The sequence below is a fragment of the Procambarus clarkii genome, chromosome 68 (assembly GCF_040958095.1).
Source record: "Procambarus clarkii isolate CNS0578487 chromosome 68, FALCON_Pclarkii_2.0, whole genome shotgun sequence".
NCBI classification, from domain to species: domain Eukaryota; kingdom Metazoa; phylum Arthropoda; class Malacostraca; order Decapoda; family Cambaridae; genus Procambarus; species Procambarus clarkii.
In genome coordinates this window covers 412,227-432,561 of record NC_091217.1, presented here as the reverse complement: position 1 = coordinate 432,561, position 20,335 = coordinate 412,227, and the positions used below count along the sequence as shown (strand labels likewise).

At 42.0% G+C, this 20,335-nt stretch overlaps 1 protein-coding gene across 1 annotated transcript in view; it reads left to right on the top strand.

The window, feature by feature from the left end:
• Window positions 1–20,335, top strand: part of LOC138349794 (plasma membrane calcium-transporting ATPase 2-like) — a gene marked incomplete at its 3' end in the record, with an annotated part of 100,769 nt that overhangs the window by 23,741 nt on the left and 56,693 nt on the right. Inside the window, 1 exon segment of the mRNA XM_069310738.1 lies at window positions 7,786–8,849. Coding sequence (XP_069166839.1) covers window positions 8,672–8,849 — 178 coding nt within the window.

Here is a 20,335-nt window from a genome sequence, read left to right as displayed (position 1 = left end):
GTGTCTCTGATGACCCCACTGTGTCTCAGATGACCCCATTGTGTCTCTGATGACCCCACTGTGTCTCAGATGACCCCACTGTGTCTCAGATGACCCCACTGTGTCTCAGATGACCCCACTGTGTCTCAGATGACCCCACTGTGTCTCAGATGACCCCCTTGTGTCTCTGATGACCCCACTGTGTCTCAGATGACCCCACTGTGTCTCAGATGACCCCATTGTGTCTCTGATGACCCCACTGTGTCTCAGATGACCCCATTGTGTCTCTGATGACCCCACTGTGTCTCAGATGAACCCCCACTGTGTGACAGTTGACCCCTACTGTGTCTCAGATGAACCCCCACTGTGTGACAGTTGACCCCTACTGTGTCTCAGATGACCCCAGTATGTCTCAGATGACCCCCAGTGTCAGATGACCCCCAGTGTGTCTCATTTGACCCCAGTGTCCTATGTTTGATCCAGGTGGCTCCAGTATTTCCTAGTTGACTATATCCCGTGTCAGCCTTAGAGACTGAGACTTTGATACTGAAGTGGAGTGGGTGACAGAGTGGCTGACGACAAGTGAGAAAATGTTGGGGGATAAATACTAAATATTTAGACAAGTTTCCTATCCCCATCGAGGCCGCTATTGCAACATGTCCTCTCGAATAACACATCATATTTTAACGTCAAATTCCTCACCGGACAAAATATGATGTGCAGTAAATCATAGCGGCTCGCAAACATTCTCGTTTTCTATGCTTGCGGTCGCTCGGTTAAGTTAGGTCAGGTTTGGGTGTTTTAGTACACCATTTTCTGTCTTTAGTGGCAACTGGAGAGGATGGGCTGAGTACAGACGGTGGCGCCCCTAAGGTTAATACAGGTAAAATGATGGAGAGGAGCCAGGCCCTGTTAAACAGCTCCCAGCTGCAGAAGGCGGCCACATCGATCACCCGCCCTGCTCCTCATCTACATATCTACAGTTATTACTAAATGACATGGTCAGTTATGAGTTATAATGCGCGTCAATTGTTGAACCTGAGTGGCTCAGTTATTACTAAATAACACACCAACAGTGTTGAAATTCGCGCGAATTGTCAGACCTGCTGGATTAGGTCTTCCACTCACATTAACGTAAACATGGACGCAGTCAGACCTGCTGAATCAGGTCTTTCACTCTCATTAACGTAAACATGAACGCCGTCAGACCAGCTGAATCAGGTTTTTCATTCATTAACGTAAACATGAACGTAGTCAGGCCTGCTGAATCAGGTCTTTCACTCTCATTAACGTAAACATGAACGCAGTCAGGCCTGCTGAATCAGGTCTTTCACTCTCATTAACGTAAATATGAACGCAGTCAGACCTGCTGAATTAGGTCTTCCACTCCCATTAACGTAAACATGGACGCAGTCAGACCTGCTGGATTAGGTCTTCCACTCACATTAACGTAAACATTGAAGCAATAACGCAACCATCGGAATAAATCTTCTCAGAGTCGACATTTGAGTAAATATCGATATAAGCAAATATGCAGACGACGTTTCAATAGGGCTTATTATAAATTCAAAGGAACGCTCTGGGGAACTGTAAAGAGACTTTAGTGAGCTTAAAATCTTGATAAAGAACTGTGAAATGCAGTTCAACGTTGATTAATATAATTTTGTAAACATCTAGTAATCAATGCGGAGAATAATTGTCAGGATACTTGGCTACATGCCCTTGCTAAGGCTGCAGTAAATAAAGACAGTATTGAATGGAATCTTGAGTTATCAAATAGGTCCCTTAAAAGTGTCATTAGACGAGAACTCCTGGATGGATTTGAAGAAAGTAGAACAGTGCAAACTGGAACTAGTAGGTCCATTGTTCATCACAATGAAATGTGTGAAGTAAAACATGTGTATGGGGCAAGTAACAAAGTCAGTAGACTAACAGATGTTGTCACAGCTCGTATAAGACTTGGCTACAAGTATCTCTGGCAGTTCGGCTTGTATAGGGATCTAGATGAAGTAAAGTGTAAAGTGTGTGGACATAGGCAGGGACACACACTCGAACACTATATCTTGGATTGTAGTAAAATTGAGCCTTTTAGAGATAAGTCTAAGCTCACTCTGTATGATATGGCGACCTATCTTATTACCATGGATAAATTACCTGAAATCCTTGCACTGTACCCACATTTTGCTTCCAGTAGATGAACGACATATGAGATTCAGAAACAAGTAGTGTATTGTGAGGACTAATAATAAACAGAAGCTACCCTATGACTCTGTAATATCCCCATTGGCCATACTATTATGTATTAACGACAAGACCTACCATTAATGTATGATGACTTACTGTAAATATGTAGCTCTTGTAATAGCACTTTCTCTGTAACTAGCTGACATTGTATCTATAAGGTGTGAAGGATTGAAGAAATTGTTTATGTAATAATCTAAGATGAGGTCTGATAAAGACCTTTTGTGCCCTCTGTAATGCTTTTGCGCTACCGCTCACAGGATGAGTATGGGGTGCACAATAAACTAGCCGCCTTCGGCGGCAACAATCAAAATCAAATCAATGTCTTGTAGCCCTGGTGATACACTACACACTCGGTCTATAGTTTTATCTTGTGGCACTAAGATCTCGCAAGTAAGATCTTTCAAATATGATCTCACAAGTAAGGACCTTCAAGTAAGATTGATCAAATAAGCCATCTCAAGTAAGACTTCTCATGTAAAACCCTTCAAGTAAGAACTAAAGACTTCATAGTACCTCAAAACTTCACAAGACCTCACACGTAAGATCTCATCTGAACTATCGTGTACATATATGGTCACTGTGCTACAGAACGACAAGCCATCTACCACAGATAACAGTACCTATGGTTATCATGAAAGCACTGTACAGAAGATGACTCTTGTTCTCCCAAATGTTCACGTTTTGTACTACTGATATACAAAAAGGCACAACAAAAACTGAAACAGCCTAACCATCAGCCTCCTTCCTAACCACCAACATTCAGCCTAACCCAGATTGCCCTAGGCCTAAATACACAACCCTAGGGCCAATATGTGTAAGCTTAAGCTTTATTTAGTATATATATGTACTATACTAGGCGTAGGAAAATTTAGGTTTCATTAAACCATCACATTTAAATAAAACTCGTAATAACGGATTCAAATGAAACAGAATAAGTTTTAAAATTATGTAGGCTGTTCTCTAAACAGGTTTTGCAAAAGTTTTTGAGTTGGACCAAACGCCAGGTATCAACACTCAAAATTTTTAGAATTAAAACTTAATACACGAGTGAAAAGAATTGCTTGTAAATTGGTACATTATAAGCAGCAACAAATTTCTGATAGTAGAAGGGATGTGACGTCATCTTGACGTTACTGAATAACTGATATGCAAAAGAGTAAACCTACATTTGTGTTGTAAATTGTGTAATTCTCCCGATACATTTGTATTGGTTGCAATTTCAATAATAACAATGATGTAACATTGATATTTAGTCATGGCGGAGATGCCAGCAGTAAGTTTGATTTGATATAATACAACTGACGTTAAAATTATTTCTGCATGAAGTCTCGTAACTGTTGTCGAATGTACCAGGGTAGTTAGTGTTTTTTCTTCAGTGTACCAGGATAGCTGCCATTCTGTCCACGGAACAAGGATACCTGCCAGTCACTCCACTGTTGCGAGATAGCTGCCATTTATCTATTGTACCAGGATATCTGCTATTTTGTCCAGTGTTCTGTGATAGCTGCCACTTATCTAATGTACCATGATAGCTGCTATTTTGTCCAGTGTTCTATGATAGCTGTCATTTTGTGCACCGTACCAGGATAGCTGCCATTTTGTCTAGTTCATCGGGATAGCTATCACTTTGTATTTTACCTAATGTACCAATATAACTACCATTTTGTCCAGTGTACCAAGATAGACATTTTGTCTAGGACAGACATTTTGTCGACAGTGCCAGGATAGCTGCAACTTTGTTCAGTGTACCAGGATACCTACCATTTTGTCCAATGAACCAGCTGACAGCTTGTCCAATGAACCAGCTGACAGCTTGTCCAATGAACCAGCTGACAGCTTGCCCGATGAACCAGCTCATTTTGTCTAGTGTACCAGAAAACCTCCCATTTGGTCCGGTGTACCAGCCGTTATTTTCCTCTATAGGCTACATACCTAACAGTAAATACAGAATTACAGGGTTATCATGAGGTGATTTCGGGGCTTACCGTCCCCGCGGCCCGGTCCTCGACCAGGCCTCCTTTTTGTTACACACCGCCCAGGAAGCAGCTCGTAGCAGCTGTCTAACTCCCAGGTACCTACTTACTGCTAGGTAACAGGGGCATCAGGGTGATAGAAACATTCTGCCCATTTGTCTCCGCCTCCACCGGGGATCGAACCCGGAACCTCCGGGCTACGAATCCGAAGCGCTGTCCACTCAGTTGTCAGGCGCCCAGAGGGTAGTCATATGTATCCGACTGTATTTGTTACAGTACTTGAATTGATGCCTTTATTTATATAATTTATAGTTGATGTAGATGTGGAAAGCAAGACTCAGCTGGTTAGTATTGACCAGACTGTATCATAAACTAGCCTGTCTGTACTATGGATTGGCCAGGGTAGTTCGCAGACTTTACGGTATTTACGAGTACATCAGTGATGCCAGAGCTCTCCAGCCCGTTCTCTTGATTAGCCACTCGGTAAAAAATTCAACCTCCTAACCTAACCAGAAACGTACGTACCCAAGCAACCCACCTAACCAGAAACGTACGTACCCAAGCAACCCACCTAACCTATCGAGTCCGATGTAAAGAAACGTAGATATTTGTTAGCCGTTACTCTTCATGGAAGGTTGCATTTATAACGCTGGTTACCATAAGGTAAAAACGCGACCTTTTTGTTGAGAAGACGGTTACACACACACACACACACACACACACACACACACACACACACACACACACACACACACACACACACACACCAGTAAATGTAAAGTTATGGAAATGGGATCAGGTGACAGGAGACCAAAGGGACAGTACACAATGAAGGGGAACAGCCTACCTGTAACGATTCGAGAAAGAGACCTGGGAGTGGATGTGACACCTAATCTAACTCCTGAGGCACATATAAATAGGATAACGACAGCAGCGTACTCTACACTGGCGAAAATTAGAACTTCATTCAGAAACCTAAATGAGGAGGCTTTTAGGGCGCTTTACACTGCCTACGTGAGACCCGTCTTAGAGTATGCCGCGCCATCATGGAGCCCCCACCTGAAGAAACTGGAGAAGGTTCAGAGGTTTGCAACGAGGCTTGTCCCAGAGTTACGAGGGATGGGATATGAAGAGCGGCTGAAGGAACTGAACCTTACGACACTAGAGAAAAGAAGGGAGAGAGGAGATATGATAGGGACATATAAAATACTCAGGGGAATTGACAAAGTGGAAATAGATGAAATGTTCACACGTAATAATAACAGAACGAGGGGACATGGGTGGAAACTGGAAACTCAGATGAGTCACAGAGATGTTAGGAAGTTTTCTTTTAGCGTGAGAGTAGTGGAAAAATGGAATGCACTTGGGGAACAGGTTGTGGAAGCAAATACTATTCATACTTTTAAAACTAGGTATGATAGGGAAATGGGACAGGAGTCATTGCTGTAAACAACCGATAGCTGGAAAGGCGGGATCCAAGAGTCAATGCTCGATCCTGCAAGCACAAATAGGTGAGTACAAATAGGTGAGTACACACACACACACACACACTCTCTCTCTCTCTCTCTCTCTCTCTCTCTCTCTCTCTCTCTCTCTCTCTCTCTCTCTCTCTCTCTCTCTCTCTCTCTCTCTCTCTCTCTCTCTCTCTCTCTCTTTCTCTCTTTCTCTCTTTCTCTCTCTTTCTCTCTTTCTCTCTCTTTCTCTCTCTCTCTGCGTCTACGAGGAATATGAGAATGTTGAAGTATTTAAAAAAGTTGAAGGAACTTCAGAACATATTCCGAATATAATTGCTTCGTGGTGTGACTCTCGCTATCAGGAGCTCAATAAGTCGAAGTCAGAATGGTGGAAGTGCATGAAAAAGAAGTTGAGCAATACATGTTTACGCCTCGGGCCCTCAAGGTCATGGGTATTGGAGGAGGCATCGGACGGGTTCAAATCAAGCCAAATGTTTATTCAGGTAAAAGTACATACATAGAAGATTAGTTACAAACATAATGTTGGATTTATAGATAGAGGTAGTACATACAATACCTAAAGCCACTAGTACGCATAGCGTTCCGGGCAAGAAACGCTTGCCCGGGCTCGAAGACGGGCTGTTGCAACCCGTCCTCGACTCAGTCCATTACATCCAGCGGTCGACCCCACAGACGCCCACATTCAATTTTTTTTACATGCTGTACATTCAAAACGGGAATTTCCTCAAATATAAATTAATATTATAATATATTAGCATATTGTCCATATATTGGCATGGGTTAGGTTAGGTGTTTATATTCTGTTGGCGATTATCGTTTTTCATATATAAACAAGGGGTTTGGCGAAGACGGTGACGGTGCATGGACTCACTTTTGGGTCTTTGTCTGGGGACGGGCTGGGATGGAATGGACTTGGTCTGGGGACGGGTTGCTATAAATGTTTCACCCACGTACTTCAAATACAAATTTGAACCTTGATTTGAGCCAACAGAACCTAAACACCTAACCTAACCTAACTGTACATAAAAAATTAACATATTATAATATTAACGTATATATGAGAAAAAAACAATTTTTAATAATACATTAAACTTGATGAATACGTCGGGTTAGGGTGGGGGGGGACGGCCGCCGTTATAACGAACCTGGCCTGAGGACGGGCTACTCCCCCCCCCCTCCCCCACTTACTACAAATACTAATAATCGTCAACAGAACTAAAACACTTGATCTAACCTATTTTGGCCCTTGTAATATAGTCTTATTATATATTAATATTACGTTGTATTCAAAGAAATGTCGTTGTTGGTTACATAAACGCTCCTTTGGGATCGGCCCCAGCTTGAACAAGCATAGCCAGAGGATGAGCTGCCCATGTACTGTGTTTACAAATAATTGACAGCAGAACCAAAACATCTAGTCTCATATAACTTAGATCTAGCCATGCCTATAATTATAAAATATAATAATATTAATGTAATCTTAAAAAATACAGTTTTTGATTACATAGTATATTGAGATTTATGAATGCATCTTTGGGAATGGTCGCTGGTTGGACGAGCATCGCCTGGTGATGGGTTGATATATTTGTGTTGGGTAAAGATTACAAGTCAAAATAATGTTCCAGTAGTTCCAAAATTATTATTAACAAGTAATACGAATGAGTTATACTTGTCACTATTTTTCTGTTCGTAAATTTTCAATTGATTAATTTTACCGAAAATATTTATATTAATAATTTTATATTTTTTCACCTTTAAATAAGGTGAAGAAAAATTACTTTTTTCTTCACCTTGGAATAACGAAAATGAGTTTTGGAGAACTCCTCTTTCAGCTAAGCCCTGATGCTAGGAAAATAGAGGGATAGAAGCCCTAAACCAGAAGATAGTAAATACTGAATATGCGGTCATATTCAATGAGACATGTTTAAAAGAAAACCTGCTGCCAGTATACACCAATATATATAATATATATATATATATATATATATATATATATATATATATATATATATATATATATATATATATATATATATATATATATCACTGAGCACTGCATTTTAGACTCCAATTCATAAGATACATTAATATACGCATTTTCTCTGCATTTTCAGGAGATGGAATCACTTACATGTCACCTTTGGCCGCCGACACCGCCTCTGTCTTCACCCACGCCCGCAGGCCGTGACCAGCCAGTCTATTGTACCAGTACTCGCCAGAACATTTTGCCTATAGTGAACGCCCACGTGTACATCACGTACTCTTAAACTGCCCCCACATACGCACTGGCATTGAGTTGTGGATTTGTGGATTGAAAGTTAAAAAATGTTTAACACGATCCAGTAACTGACATTTATCTCTACAAAGCATTATAACCAATTACCGGTGAAGATATGTTCAATAATTATTGTCAAAAAGTATAGTCAAAAATTTATTAGGATAAATTGATAGTTCGTAAATCAAATAAGGTAGTCTGTAGAGAAGGAACAAACCGAACATTTTGACACTTGTTGTTGAGCCGTGACGACGGAGGTGGTCATCTGGGGCACGTGAAGAAGCAAGTTATCGGGGTTTATATTATTAGTGTTGTTTACCCAGACTTATCACCATTCATAGACAATTATATGAACAGGAACCTCCCAGTCCAGCCAGTTGGTTGCTCACCCTCAATAATTGAATCTCGGTGCTTTAACGACCATAGTTAATTAAACCTTAGCCTAAACTTCTACTTCTCTTGGAGAATCAAATAGCATCAGTATTATTTCAACAATGAATTTAATTTGAATCTCACCCCGGGTCTTGAATTAGCGTGTATGCTATCGGCGAGAGTGAAGGTCTACACACGAGCAGTGGAATAGCAGTCCTTGAACTTTTGCACAATCAAAAGAAGTTGTTCAGCGGAAGTGAAATAGGTGTGAGGGGAAGGCGAGGAGGGAGAGGAGTGAGGCCAGGAGACGTCAAGCACGTCCCAAGAAGTACTGGCATGGCTTAGGTGAACTTATGTACAGGAAGAGTATAGACATGACACAGAATGTGGCAGGCAGCAAGTATGGCGTGTCAAAGGAGCAGCTGCGGCAGCTCATGGACGCCAGGGGCGCTGACGGCCTACAGCGTCTACGAGAACAGTTCGGTACGGTGGAGGATGTCTGCCACCGACTGCACTCACACCCCACCGATGGTAAGTACCCTCTCCAACTTGTACAATTCTTCATATGATATGTAATTAAGGTTAATAGTATGATCTTGTAATAAACTACGATTCTTTGCTGTAAGAAGGTAAGTGATTGTAATGGAACAGTCCTGTGAATCAACTGTTATAGATAGGCTCCCCATTTTATTTCTGCCTTAATAACACTAAGTTTATCGTCTCTTTAAAACTATATTGATCATTACATTTTGTTGTGATTTATTACTGATATTAAGTATTGCGGCATCCGAGGAACGCTCATCAAGTGTTAGCCATTCTTGGCTCCAGTGCACATTTGTTAATTATGAGTAGGTACACCTGTATTTAAGCAGCCACCCTACACTTTCTGAAGGGCTGCATAGTATGTGTCAAGAACCAGCCATCACATGCTAAGAAATCGCCATCTCGCAGTCATACAGGGACATATGTGATCAGTAGCCTGAGCTTACAAAATTTGGATGCGGTATCATATTCTCTGAATACTAAAACACGAGAGTGAATAAAGTAATTACAAAGCTCCAGGTACCTCACCCCGGCCAATCGGAAGGGTCTAAACACTGGACATTCAATAATGTAGTGTGTAAGATCATGACCGAGTTCTTGCTCAAGGGTTGAGAGATTAGTCCCTGATAGCAATCTGTCACAGGTTGCTACAATGGCACAGCTTAATCCTGGTCTAATGGACGTTTAGTGATTTCAAGCCTTTGAGTCTGTGATTTCTTTCCTATCAAACACATGACATATTGCTAACAGTTTGTTGCTTAGTATTATGACAAATCAATAGTAATAGTTCTTTCGTACATAATAAAAATTGTAATGAAACCTATAGAATGTGTAGTAACACAGGAGGCAGGTATTAACACGGTCCACAGTGGTACAACTATTTTATTGTCAGTTGTTTGTTGTTATTTTGTCTGTGGTAAGAAATTATTGTAATATGTTGCTGTCGAAAACTTAGCTTGGAAATATTTCAGATGCTTTTATAGTGCTCTCATCGGGAGGAGAAAACCTTCACGCAAACTGCGCGTCATAAAGCGCATGCTTTTATGGTTTTATTATTACATTGCTTGCAGTTTTTAATATGAGTTATTTTTTAACTTAAAAAATTTCATCAGAGAAAACTTGAGAAATAAGAATGCGCCTGCATGGGACACACTAATCCAGTGGTTCCCAACCGGTGGGTCGCGGAACCTAAATTCTGAGTACAGTACTAATATACCTGAATCATCGAGAATTATCAAGTGAGTATCCCGATTAGGTGATTTTCTTTTAATTTAGGAAAGTTAGACTGCGGGTCGCAGGTCTTTGAGTAATACAAAATAGGGCCGCGAGTTCAAAAATGTTGGAAACGACCTGTGTATACGACCTGTTGTGTATGACCCTGTGTATACGACCTGTTGTGTATGACCCTGTATATTTGACCTGGTGTGTATGACCCTGGATATTTGACCTGGTGTGTATGACTGTAAATTTGACCTGGTGTGTATGACTGTATATTTGTTCTGTGTGTGCACACACATGTACACATATACTTCATACTAATGCTCTTGCATCAGGGTTCAGCTGGAAGAGGAGTTCACCAAAAGTCATGTTGTTTTTAAGTGAAGAAAAGCTAAAACCAACACCTAAAAAAACATGACTTTTGGTGAACTCTTCCAGCTGAACCCTGATGCAAGAGCATTAGTAAGAGGGACAGAAGCCCTAAATCAGAAAATAGTAAATACGGAATATGCTGTCATATTCAGAGACATGCATACAAGAAAACCTGCTGCCAGTATACACCAATATACTTCATACATGTATGTGAAAGGTAGATAAAGCTATGTATGAGGCACAGTATCCCTGTGTGCGACCTGACTGTCTCTGGGGTCACCAGCCAACCTTCAGAACGTCAATTTAAAAGTGTATTGCATTAGAATATTTACTGGCCTCTGACGACAACAATAATGAGATATATCTAGACATTGAGCCGGTCTGTCAATCTATCGGCTCAACCGGAGACGCACGGCTCCTGGATGCACGTCTCTCTACTATATATTGTGTCGTCATAATCTCGCACGTAATCTTCCAATGCTGTTCTGTGGGATAGTTTGTGGATAGTTAGCTCTGTCGTCTGGCTGGTGTGTGTGTAGTTAGGTTATTTCATCTATTCGTCTAGTCTGGGTGAAGGTAGGCTCTGTCGTATAGTTTGCGCATTGTTAGGATACTTCGTCAGTTATTAATGCCTCGTTCTCTTATACTGGAGCTTAAAAATATTAGCATAAATATCTCATTCGTCTAATCATATGTGTATATTTATAACTTCAATCCTTTCGTTTCTGAAAATTGTAAATAATTTATTCTGTTTTCAGATATCTTTCACATAAATGCGTTCGTTAGACTTTGAGAAAGAATTTGAACGTAAATTACGTTCACTTTTGAACGTAAACTTAATCAGTCCAAAATTTCTTGAGGTTTATCAACACTAGATACTTCCCACAAAGTATAGCTCATAGGGTAAAATAGTAAAACTTTTGCAGACATTCGGTCGGTTCTCCAATAGCCTAGTTAAAAAACGCCTTTTCTCAATCACATTTTTTGGGCAGTTGGACGTCAGAACAAAGTGAGACTAAGTTAGCGTGAGCGAGTTTGGTGTACTCACACTGAAACCACAAAGCAGATGTGGTTTCATAAGATTAATGAATACCAGATACTCATTTTTTTTAATGCAGCCGAACATGTGCATTGAGTAATAATGCACATGTTCGGACCACTGCAGGTGATTTAACTGTCAGTACTTGCCTAACAGTTTCACCGTCGAGGTTCAGCTCTAGGGTTCCTCCTCAACTCCTGACCGTATGGTGCAATGCCTTCCGATCAGCTATTTTTGCTTTGGCACATCTGCTTTTAACAGTGTATATTTTGTGTGCATGCATGCTTGTATTTACTATTTGTGCCTGCAGGATTGAGGTGCTAGCTCTTGGATCCCGCCTTTTTGGCCGCCGGATGTTTAAAACAATGACTCCTGTCCTTCCCTATCGTACCTTGTTTTAAAACTATGAATGGTATTTACTTCCACAACCTGCTGTTTTAGTTCATTCCATTTTCCCACTACTCTCACGCTAATGGAAAGCTTTCTAACATCTCTATGACTCATCTGAGTGTCCATCTTCCACCTATGTCCCCATATTCCGTAGGTATTCCGTTTGAACATTTCGTCTAATTCCACTTAATTCTCTATTAAGTATTGTATATGTTGCTATCATATCTCCCCACTCTCTTCTTTTTCCTAACGTCGTCAGGTTCAGTCCCTTCATAGCTCTGCCGCTGTGTGTGTGTGCGCGTGCGTACGTGCGTGTGTGTGCGTCTTCACTATATTGTACAGTACAGGGGTGGAATGTGTACATCAGTGTACAGTACAGTAGAGGAGTGTAGCGTGTGAGTGTGGGCGCGTGGTAGAGGATGGCTGTAGTCATGGCTCACAACCATAATGGTACATCCATCCACAATCAATACTGGGATACCTGTAATCATGCACCGTTACTAGCTCCGGGAGAGTGATGGAGGAGTAGGGGAAGGCAGTATATGATGATGAGAGAGAGAGAGAGAGAGAGAGAGAGAGAGAGAGAGAGAGAGAGAGAGAGAGAGAGAGAGAGAGAGAAAGAGAGAGAGAGAGAGAGAGAGAGAGAGAGAGAGAGAGAGAGAGAGAGAGAGAAAGTGAGAGAGAGAGAGAGAGAGGACAGAGAGGAGAGAGAAGGTATTTGCCTGTACCTTCCTCTCTTCTATAACACAACTTGATGACGGTCAAAGACAGACTTAAACGTCGTCGTTTTTTTAATTTCTAATGTGTGGTTTGGTATCATATTAATCTATCCATCTATCCTTCTATATATCCGTCCATCTGTTCAACCATCACACACAGAGATCACACTAACGTGATGCATCAAATGAACAAATCCACAAGGGCCGTGACGAGGATTCGAACCTGTGTCCGGGAGCATCCCAGACACTGCCTTAATCGACTGAGCTACGACAGGGTAAAAGGGTTGAAACCGAAGTTCTACTGAACTTACTGGATCCCGTAGCCTCTCCGAGGCACAAACCAGGCTTTTACACAACCCCCCCCCCCCCCCTGCACCCGAGCTATGTCACTAGGCCGTTCTCCCTCTTCGCCCTTACATCATCATCACACAGAGATCACACTAACGTGATACCTCACATTCTCAAAGACAAATTCTTCTGTGAGAGCACCTGATTATATTCTCTAATGGTGGGGTGGTAGGTGACATGGATGAATGACATACATGGGGTATTAATGAAGTCCCATATAATGGGATAGTAAATTAAGAGTGTAATATGTTGGTAGTTTATGTTCTTCTGGTCGCTTCCGTTCCTGTTACAGGGGTCCTTCGGTCCTGCTTCTGCTTGACCCTGGGTCTTGAAGTAACTTCACCCGGGCCAATGCAGAAGCAGGACCGAATGACCCTGCAACAGGAACGGAAGCAACCAGAAGAACTTATTTATTTATTTATTTATTTATTTATTTATTTATTTATATACATGAAGGTACATTGGGTTTATGAGAGTACAGAGACTTGAAGTTTGACCGTCTTATAAAGCCACTAGCACGCATAGCGTTTCAGGCAGCATGTTGGCAACATAAACTGCTAACATGTCACACTCTTAATTTACTACCCCATTAAATACCCCATTGTTGTTGTTGTTGTTGTTGTTGTTATAGATTCAGCTACTGGGAACAAAAGTTCCAAGTAGTACGGGCTATGTTTAGCCTATGATAGTGGACTTACCTGGCACAGGAGCGGAGCTGTAACTTCTACCCCATCGTTGTTGTTGTTTTAGATTCAGTTATTCAGAACAAAAAGTTCCAAGTAGCACGGGCTATGGTGAGCCCGCAAGTGGAGACTCATTGGAGCCATTGTCTGTATGAATAGCTGATACTGGAGATCTGGGGATGGATGGGGGTCTTCTTGGTGGATTTCAGCCTCGGAGGGCTGGCTGTAACAGTTGGTGGGTTTGTGTTGACCTCTAGGTCTTCCGCTTTTTCTTTGCCTGAGACTTTGGCTGAGCCATGCTGTCGTTTGGTGAGGTGGCCTCCATGAGGAAGTTCTGTATCGAATAGGTGTCGAATTTGTGCTGTGGCGGTGGAGCTCCTACTAAGATTTCCTCGTCTGAAGAGTCCGTAACAACTGTAGTTGGTGATTTTGACTTTCGTGTCGGAGTCAGAGGTTGGTTCAGGTGTCGTGGATTAGTAGTAAAAGCTATCTCAGGAACATTGGTGGTGCTGTTAGTATTTGTAGACAGCACGCCTGCTAGTGCAGCTGCTGAGATGGTGATGGTAGGAGTGTTGGGAGCTGGGGAGGGAAATACCTCTATTTGTGCCGCCCGGGTCATGGGTGGTTCTGGAGTGTGTGGTGAGGTCGACCTCGTGGTCGTCCTGGTGATAGTCTCCGGAGTGGTAGTGGAGGTAGTGAGACTCGCGTCCGGGGCGATGATGAGGTTCAGGCCATTGGCTAGGTACAGTGCGTTGAGTTCCTTGACGAATCGTTGGTTGTCTGGTCCAGCAAGCCTCTCCGCTCGACCATCCAGTTGCGTTGCTCCTGGGAGTATGGGTTCGAGTTACTTCTGGGGTGTGAGTTTTCAGTTGCATATATGCCTGGGGACCATTCAGGCTTGTTCGCATTTGTGTTCCTCACGTGTGCCTCAAAGAATGATTTTTTTTTTATTATTATTATTTTCTACCACAGACGTGGCCACACATTTACAATGTTAACCAGCATATATACATTTTCGTCTGTCCTCCATGGACAGGGTTAGAGAAGTGTTAAACATATAGTTCAGGAGTTTATTGAACAATCAACCACAGAAGGTGATTCGGTGCTTTTAAAATGCTAAGCTAACCTACATACGTAAATACATAGATACACAGATTTACGTATGTCCTACATAAAGTGTTCGATGTGTCTTTTACATAGTGTCATTAATGTGCATTTACAAAGGTGAAATGTAATTCTGATCAGCTTCCATATATACTTTATACACATACATATACATACACACACACATATACGTACATATACATAAATACATATGCGAACAAGCCTGAATGGTCCCCAGGACAATATGCAACTGAAAACTCACACCCCAGAAGTGACTCGAACCCATACTCCCAGGAGCAACGCAACTGGTATGTACAAGACGCCTTAATCCACTTGACCATCACGACCGGACATAATGAGGTGATAGCCGAGGCTATTTGAACCACCCCACCGCCGGCACTCGGATAGTAATCTTGGGCATAGCATTTTACCAAATCACCTCATTCTTTGGGGCACACGTGAGGAACACAAATGTGAACAAGCCTGAATGGTCCCCAGGACAATATGCAACTGAAAACTCACACCCCAGAAGTGACTCGAACCCATACTCCCAGGAGCAACGCAACTGGTATGTACAAGACGCCTTAATCCACTTGACCATCACGACCGGACATAATGAGGTGATAGCCGAGGCTATTTGAACCACCCCACCGCCGGCACTCGGATAGTAATCTTGGGCATAGCATTTTACCAAATCACCTCATTCTTTGGGGCACACGTGAGGAACACAAATGCGAACAAGCCTGAATGGTCCCCAGGACAATATGCAACTGAAAACTCACACCCCAGAAGTGACTCGAACCCATACTCCCAGGAGCAACGCAACTGGTATGTACAAGACGCCTTAATCCACTTGACCATCACGACCGGACATAATGAGGTGATAGCCGAGGCTATTTGAACCACCCCACCGCCGGCACTCGGATAGTAATCTTGGGCATAGCATTTTACCAAATCACCCCATTCTTTGGGGCACACGTGAGGAACACAAATGCGAACAAGCCTGAATGGTCCCCAGGACAATATGCAACTGAAAACTCACACCCCAGAAGTGACTCGAACCCATACTCCCAGGAGCAACGCAACTGGTATGTACAAGACGCCTTAATCCACTTGACCATCACGACCGGACATAATGAGGTGATAGCCGAGGCTATTTGAACCACCCCACCGCCGGCACTCGGATAGTAATCTTGGGCATAGCATTTTACCAAATCACCTCATTCTTTGGGGCACACGTGAGGAACACAAATGCGAACAAGCCTGAATGGTCCCCAGGACAATATGCAACTGAAAACTCACACCCCAGAAGTGACTCGAACCCATACTCCCAGGAGCAACGCAACTGGTATGTACAAGACGCCTTAATCCACTTGACCATCACGACCGGACATAATGAGGTGATACTTTGGGGCACGTGTGCCCCAAAGAATGAGGTGATTTGGTAAAATGCTATGCCCAAGATTACTATCCGAGTGCCGGCGGTGGGGTGGTTCAAATAGCCTCGGCTATCACCTCATTATGTCCGGTCGTGATGGTCAAGTGGATTAAGGCGTCTTGTACATACCAGTTGCGTTGCTCCTGGGAGTATGGGTTCGAGTCACTTCTGGGGTGTGAGTTTTCAGTTGCATATTGTCCTGGGGACCATTCAGGCTTGTTCGCATTTGTGTTCCTCACGTGTGCCCCAAAGAATGAGGTGATTTGGTAAAATGCTATGCCCAAGATTACTATCCGAGTGCCGGCGGTGGGGTGGTTCAAATAGCCTCGGCTATCAACTCATTATGTCCGGTCGTGATGGTCAAGTGGATTAAGGCGTCTTGTACGTACCAGTTGCGTTGCTCCTGGGAGTATGGGTTCGAGTCACTTCTGGGGTGTGAGTTTTCAGTTATATATACATATATAAACACACGTGCATTCACATACATTTGTCTCTTTTACTCTGACTGGGTGAGATAGCTGATAGAGAAACTAGTGTGCAATTAAGCACTTAATCACTGAAGGTGATTAAGGTGCTTTTACAAGCTCAGGTTATATAGTTACATCACATACATACATTGTATAATTGATACATTACATGGTCAATCTTGGGTACAAGTCCAATATATCATCAAGTGTTCCAGTACTCATATAGTAATTACAAAGTTCAGCATACCTTAGCCCATGAGGGCGAAAGTCAGTCGGTATGGGACATTCTACAATATAATGTTCAAGAGAGTGCATGTTTTCTCTTTCACAAAGTTGACACATTGTGTACGCGACATTTGGGTTTTGAGAAAGCTGCCTGATACGTCTATATCCCAGGCGTATTCTGGCCACTATAACATCACATTGCCGGGTTCTTGTTCTATTAGTCCCATATGTGAATGTCTCCTCACGATATCTATCATAATATTTAATGCTACAATTTTCAGGTCTTGTGAATTTGTTAGGTCGGTGAGATTTTCATTAGATATTTAAGTATTCTCTTTGTCACTGCTAATGAAACACCCATATCAATTTCTACCACTGGTTTTCTACAGGCTGTCTTTGCAAGCATATCAACAGTGTCATGCCTTGAGATGCCAACATGTGATGGTATGCATAGGAATTTAATTTCAAATCTGTTTTCTTTAGCAGCTAAAACATTCATTCGAATATCACTGACTATTTTCTGGGTGTCACTACTATGTGCGTTCAATGCCAGGAGTGCACTCTGCGAGTCACAGTATATAAGTTCCCTGCCTTTGTCTTTTAAAAATTCACTGGCAAGGTATATGCCTGCAAGTTCGGTTTGAGGTGTACTTGCCCAATCATTGACGCGCTTCATTGCTGTATGTACGAGAGAAGATTGTTCAAATATATTACATGCGCATCCGGTACATCGTCCACCTTCTTCTAGAGCCGTCGGTATAGCACTGATACACATCGTTACCCATACTCTGAGTACTCTCAGTGATGCTTTTCAGTGTTAACTGTTTCAATAATGTAGAGTGCACACTATCTTTCTTGGGCGCATTTACAAAATCAACTGATAGATCCCAGTTATCCCACGGAGTAATTGGTTGATTAATCATTAATTGAGTTGGGTACATATTTAATATTTTGGTGGAGTTGACTACCTTGTAGAACCAAAATACATAATCAAATTTCGTTCTTCTTCTATAGACCTCAGGTGAGTGCAGCATATTAGAAAGTTTAGCTTGAAACTTCATGTGTTGTCTAGATCTACTCAATGCCTTCACGCCGAAAACTGTGCTAATAGACAAAATTCTCTCACTTATGGTAGGTAATTTAAACTCTGCTCTTATATTAACTATTCTCGTTAACTTTGGAGCCCCAAGGATGAGACGCATAGCTTCATTTTGCAAGGTTTCAAGAGATTTCAGCTCTTTGTCAGTATACAGTGTGAGATGTAGAGCATTGTAGTCAATCACAGAGCGTATAAATGATACATAAAACATTCTAGCAAGTCTCAAGTTAATTCCATGATTGACACCAACAAGGACCCGTAAGGGCTTTAATCTCTCCCAGAGTCTCGAGAGAAGAAAGGTACCCAGGGTCGTTAATGGGGACACCAAGGTATCTGTAAGACTCGCAGTTCTCAAGTGCTCGCCCGTCTATATTATAATTGGGTGGTGGAATACCACACGAAATGAGGGCACGAGTTTTCTGTACAGAGATAAGGAGGCCACATTCCTCAGCTCTAGTAGCAAAAGCATCGAGCAGAACTTGCATTCTAGGCTCGGAGGCAACCTGTAAACATATATTATAATGAGGTGATTTGATAAAATACCATGCCCAAGATTACCATCAGAGTGCCGGCGGGATGATGGGGAATTAGCCTCGGCTACCATCATCTTTTGTCCGGTCGTGATGGTCGAGTAGTTAAGGGGTCCTGCACACCAGTTGCAGAGTGCTCCTGGCAGTATGGGTTCGAGTCACTTCTGGGGTGTGTTTTCAGTTGCATATAGTCCTGGGGACCATTCAGGCTTGTTCGCATATATATATATATATATATATATATATATATATATATATATATATATATATATATCAAACAACGTGCCTGATGTTAGTGACCATATTACATCCTGGAGCTACCGCCTACCCTGCTCCTCCCTTTGATTTTTTATTGTTGCCGCCAAAGGCAGCTAGTTTGTTGTGCACCCCATACCCATCCTGTGAGCGGTAGCGCAAAAAGCATTACAGAGGGCACAAAAGGTCTTTATCAGACCTCATCTTAGATTATTACATAAACAATTTCCTCTATCCTTCACACCTTATAGATACAATGTCAGCTAGTTACAGAGAATGTTCTATTTTAAAAGCTATATATTTACAGTAAGTCATTATATATTAATGGTAGGTCTTATCGCTAATACATAATAGTTTAAACAACTGAGATATTACAAAGTCATAGGGTAGCTGCTGTTTATTATTAGTCTTCACAATACACTACTGGTTTCGTAATCTCATATGTCGTTTATCTACTGGAAGCGAAATATGGATACAGTGCAAGGATTTCAGATATTTTATCCTTAGTAATAAGATAGTAACTATATCATACAACGTGAGTTTAGATTTATCTCTAAATGGCTCAATTTTACTACAATCCAAGATATAGTGTTCGAGTGTGTGTGTCCCTGTCTTTGTCCACACACTTTACACTTTACTTCATCTAGATACTTATACAAGCCGAACTGCCAGAGATACTTGTAGCCAAGTCTTATACGAGCTGTGACAACATCTGTTAGTCTACTGACTTTGTTACTTGCCCCATACACATGTTTTACTTCACACATTTCATTGTGATGAACAATGGACCTGCTAGTTCCAGTTTGCACTGTTCTACTTTCTTCAAATCCATCCAGGAGTTCTCGTCTAATGACACTTTTAAGGGACCTATTTGATAACTCAAGATTCCGTTCAATACTGTCTTTATTTACTGCAGCCTTAGCAAGGGCGTCAACTTTGTCATGTTCCTTGCAGGCCAATGTGAGAAGGGATCCACAACATTTTTATATTTACACTCTTGCTAAGTATGCTTATATATCTATGTCTTCTGAGACAAGCACGTTATTACTTGATTGCAAACTGTTTATTGCTCGTAGTGAAGAAAGGGAGTCGGAAATAATTAAGCTGTCTACTTCAGTGTTGTCAATAATGCTGCTTCCTGTAACTCCCATCATGATAACCAGCGTCCACTCGCACAGCTGCGTGTTGAGGACAACACCATCAAATATATATCCTCCTGCCTGCCTGCCTGCCTGCCTGCCTGCAAGGTCTGTTGAGAATATCCCGGTATTGACATGCTGCCCCTAATGCCAGATTGTGACGTCACAACCTTGGGTATTGGTGATATATTGTGATATATTATGAATACCGTCACACAAGCTTCTGCTGACGTCTCACCCTTTATCTTCGACGTTTTTATCAATCTTTAGGTTTACTTAATAATGGTCAGTAAGACGTCTCTTGCCAGGCGCCACGGGGAGGCTCAGGGCCTCCATTTACAGGCAGAGCAGTTTTTTCACGCAAGTCGGTTACAACAACAAGAAACAACTTCTATACATAAAAATAGAAAACACTAAAAAAAAAGGTCACATTGACTGTTTTTGGCGG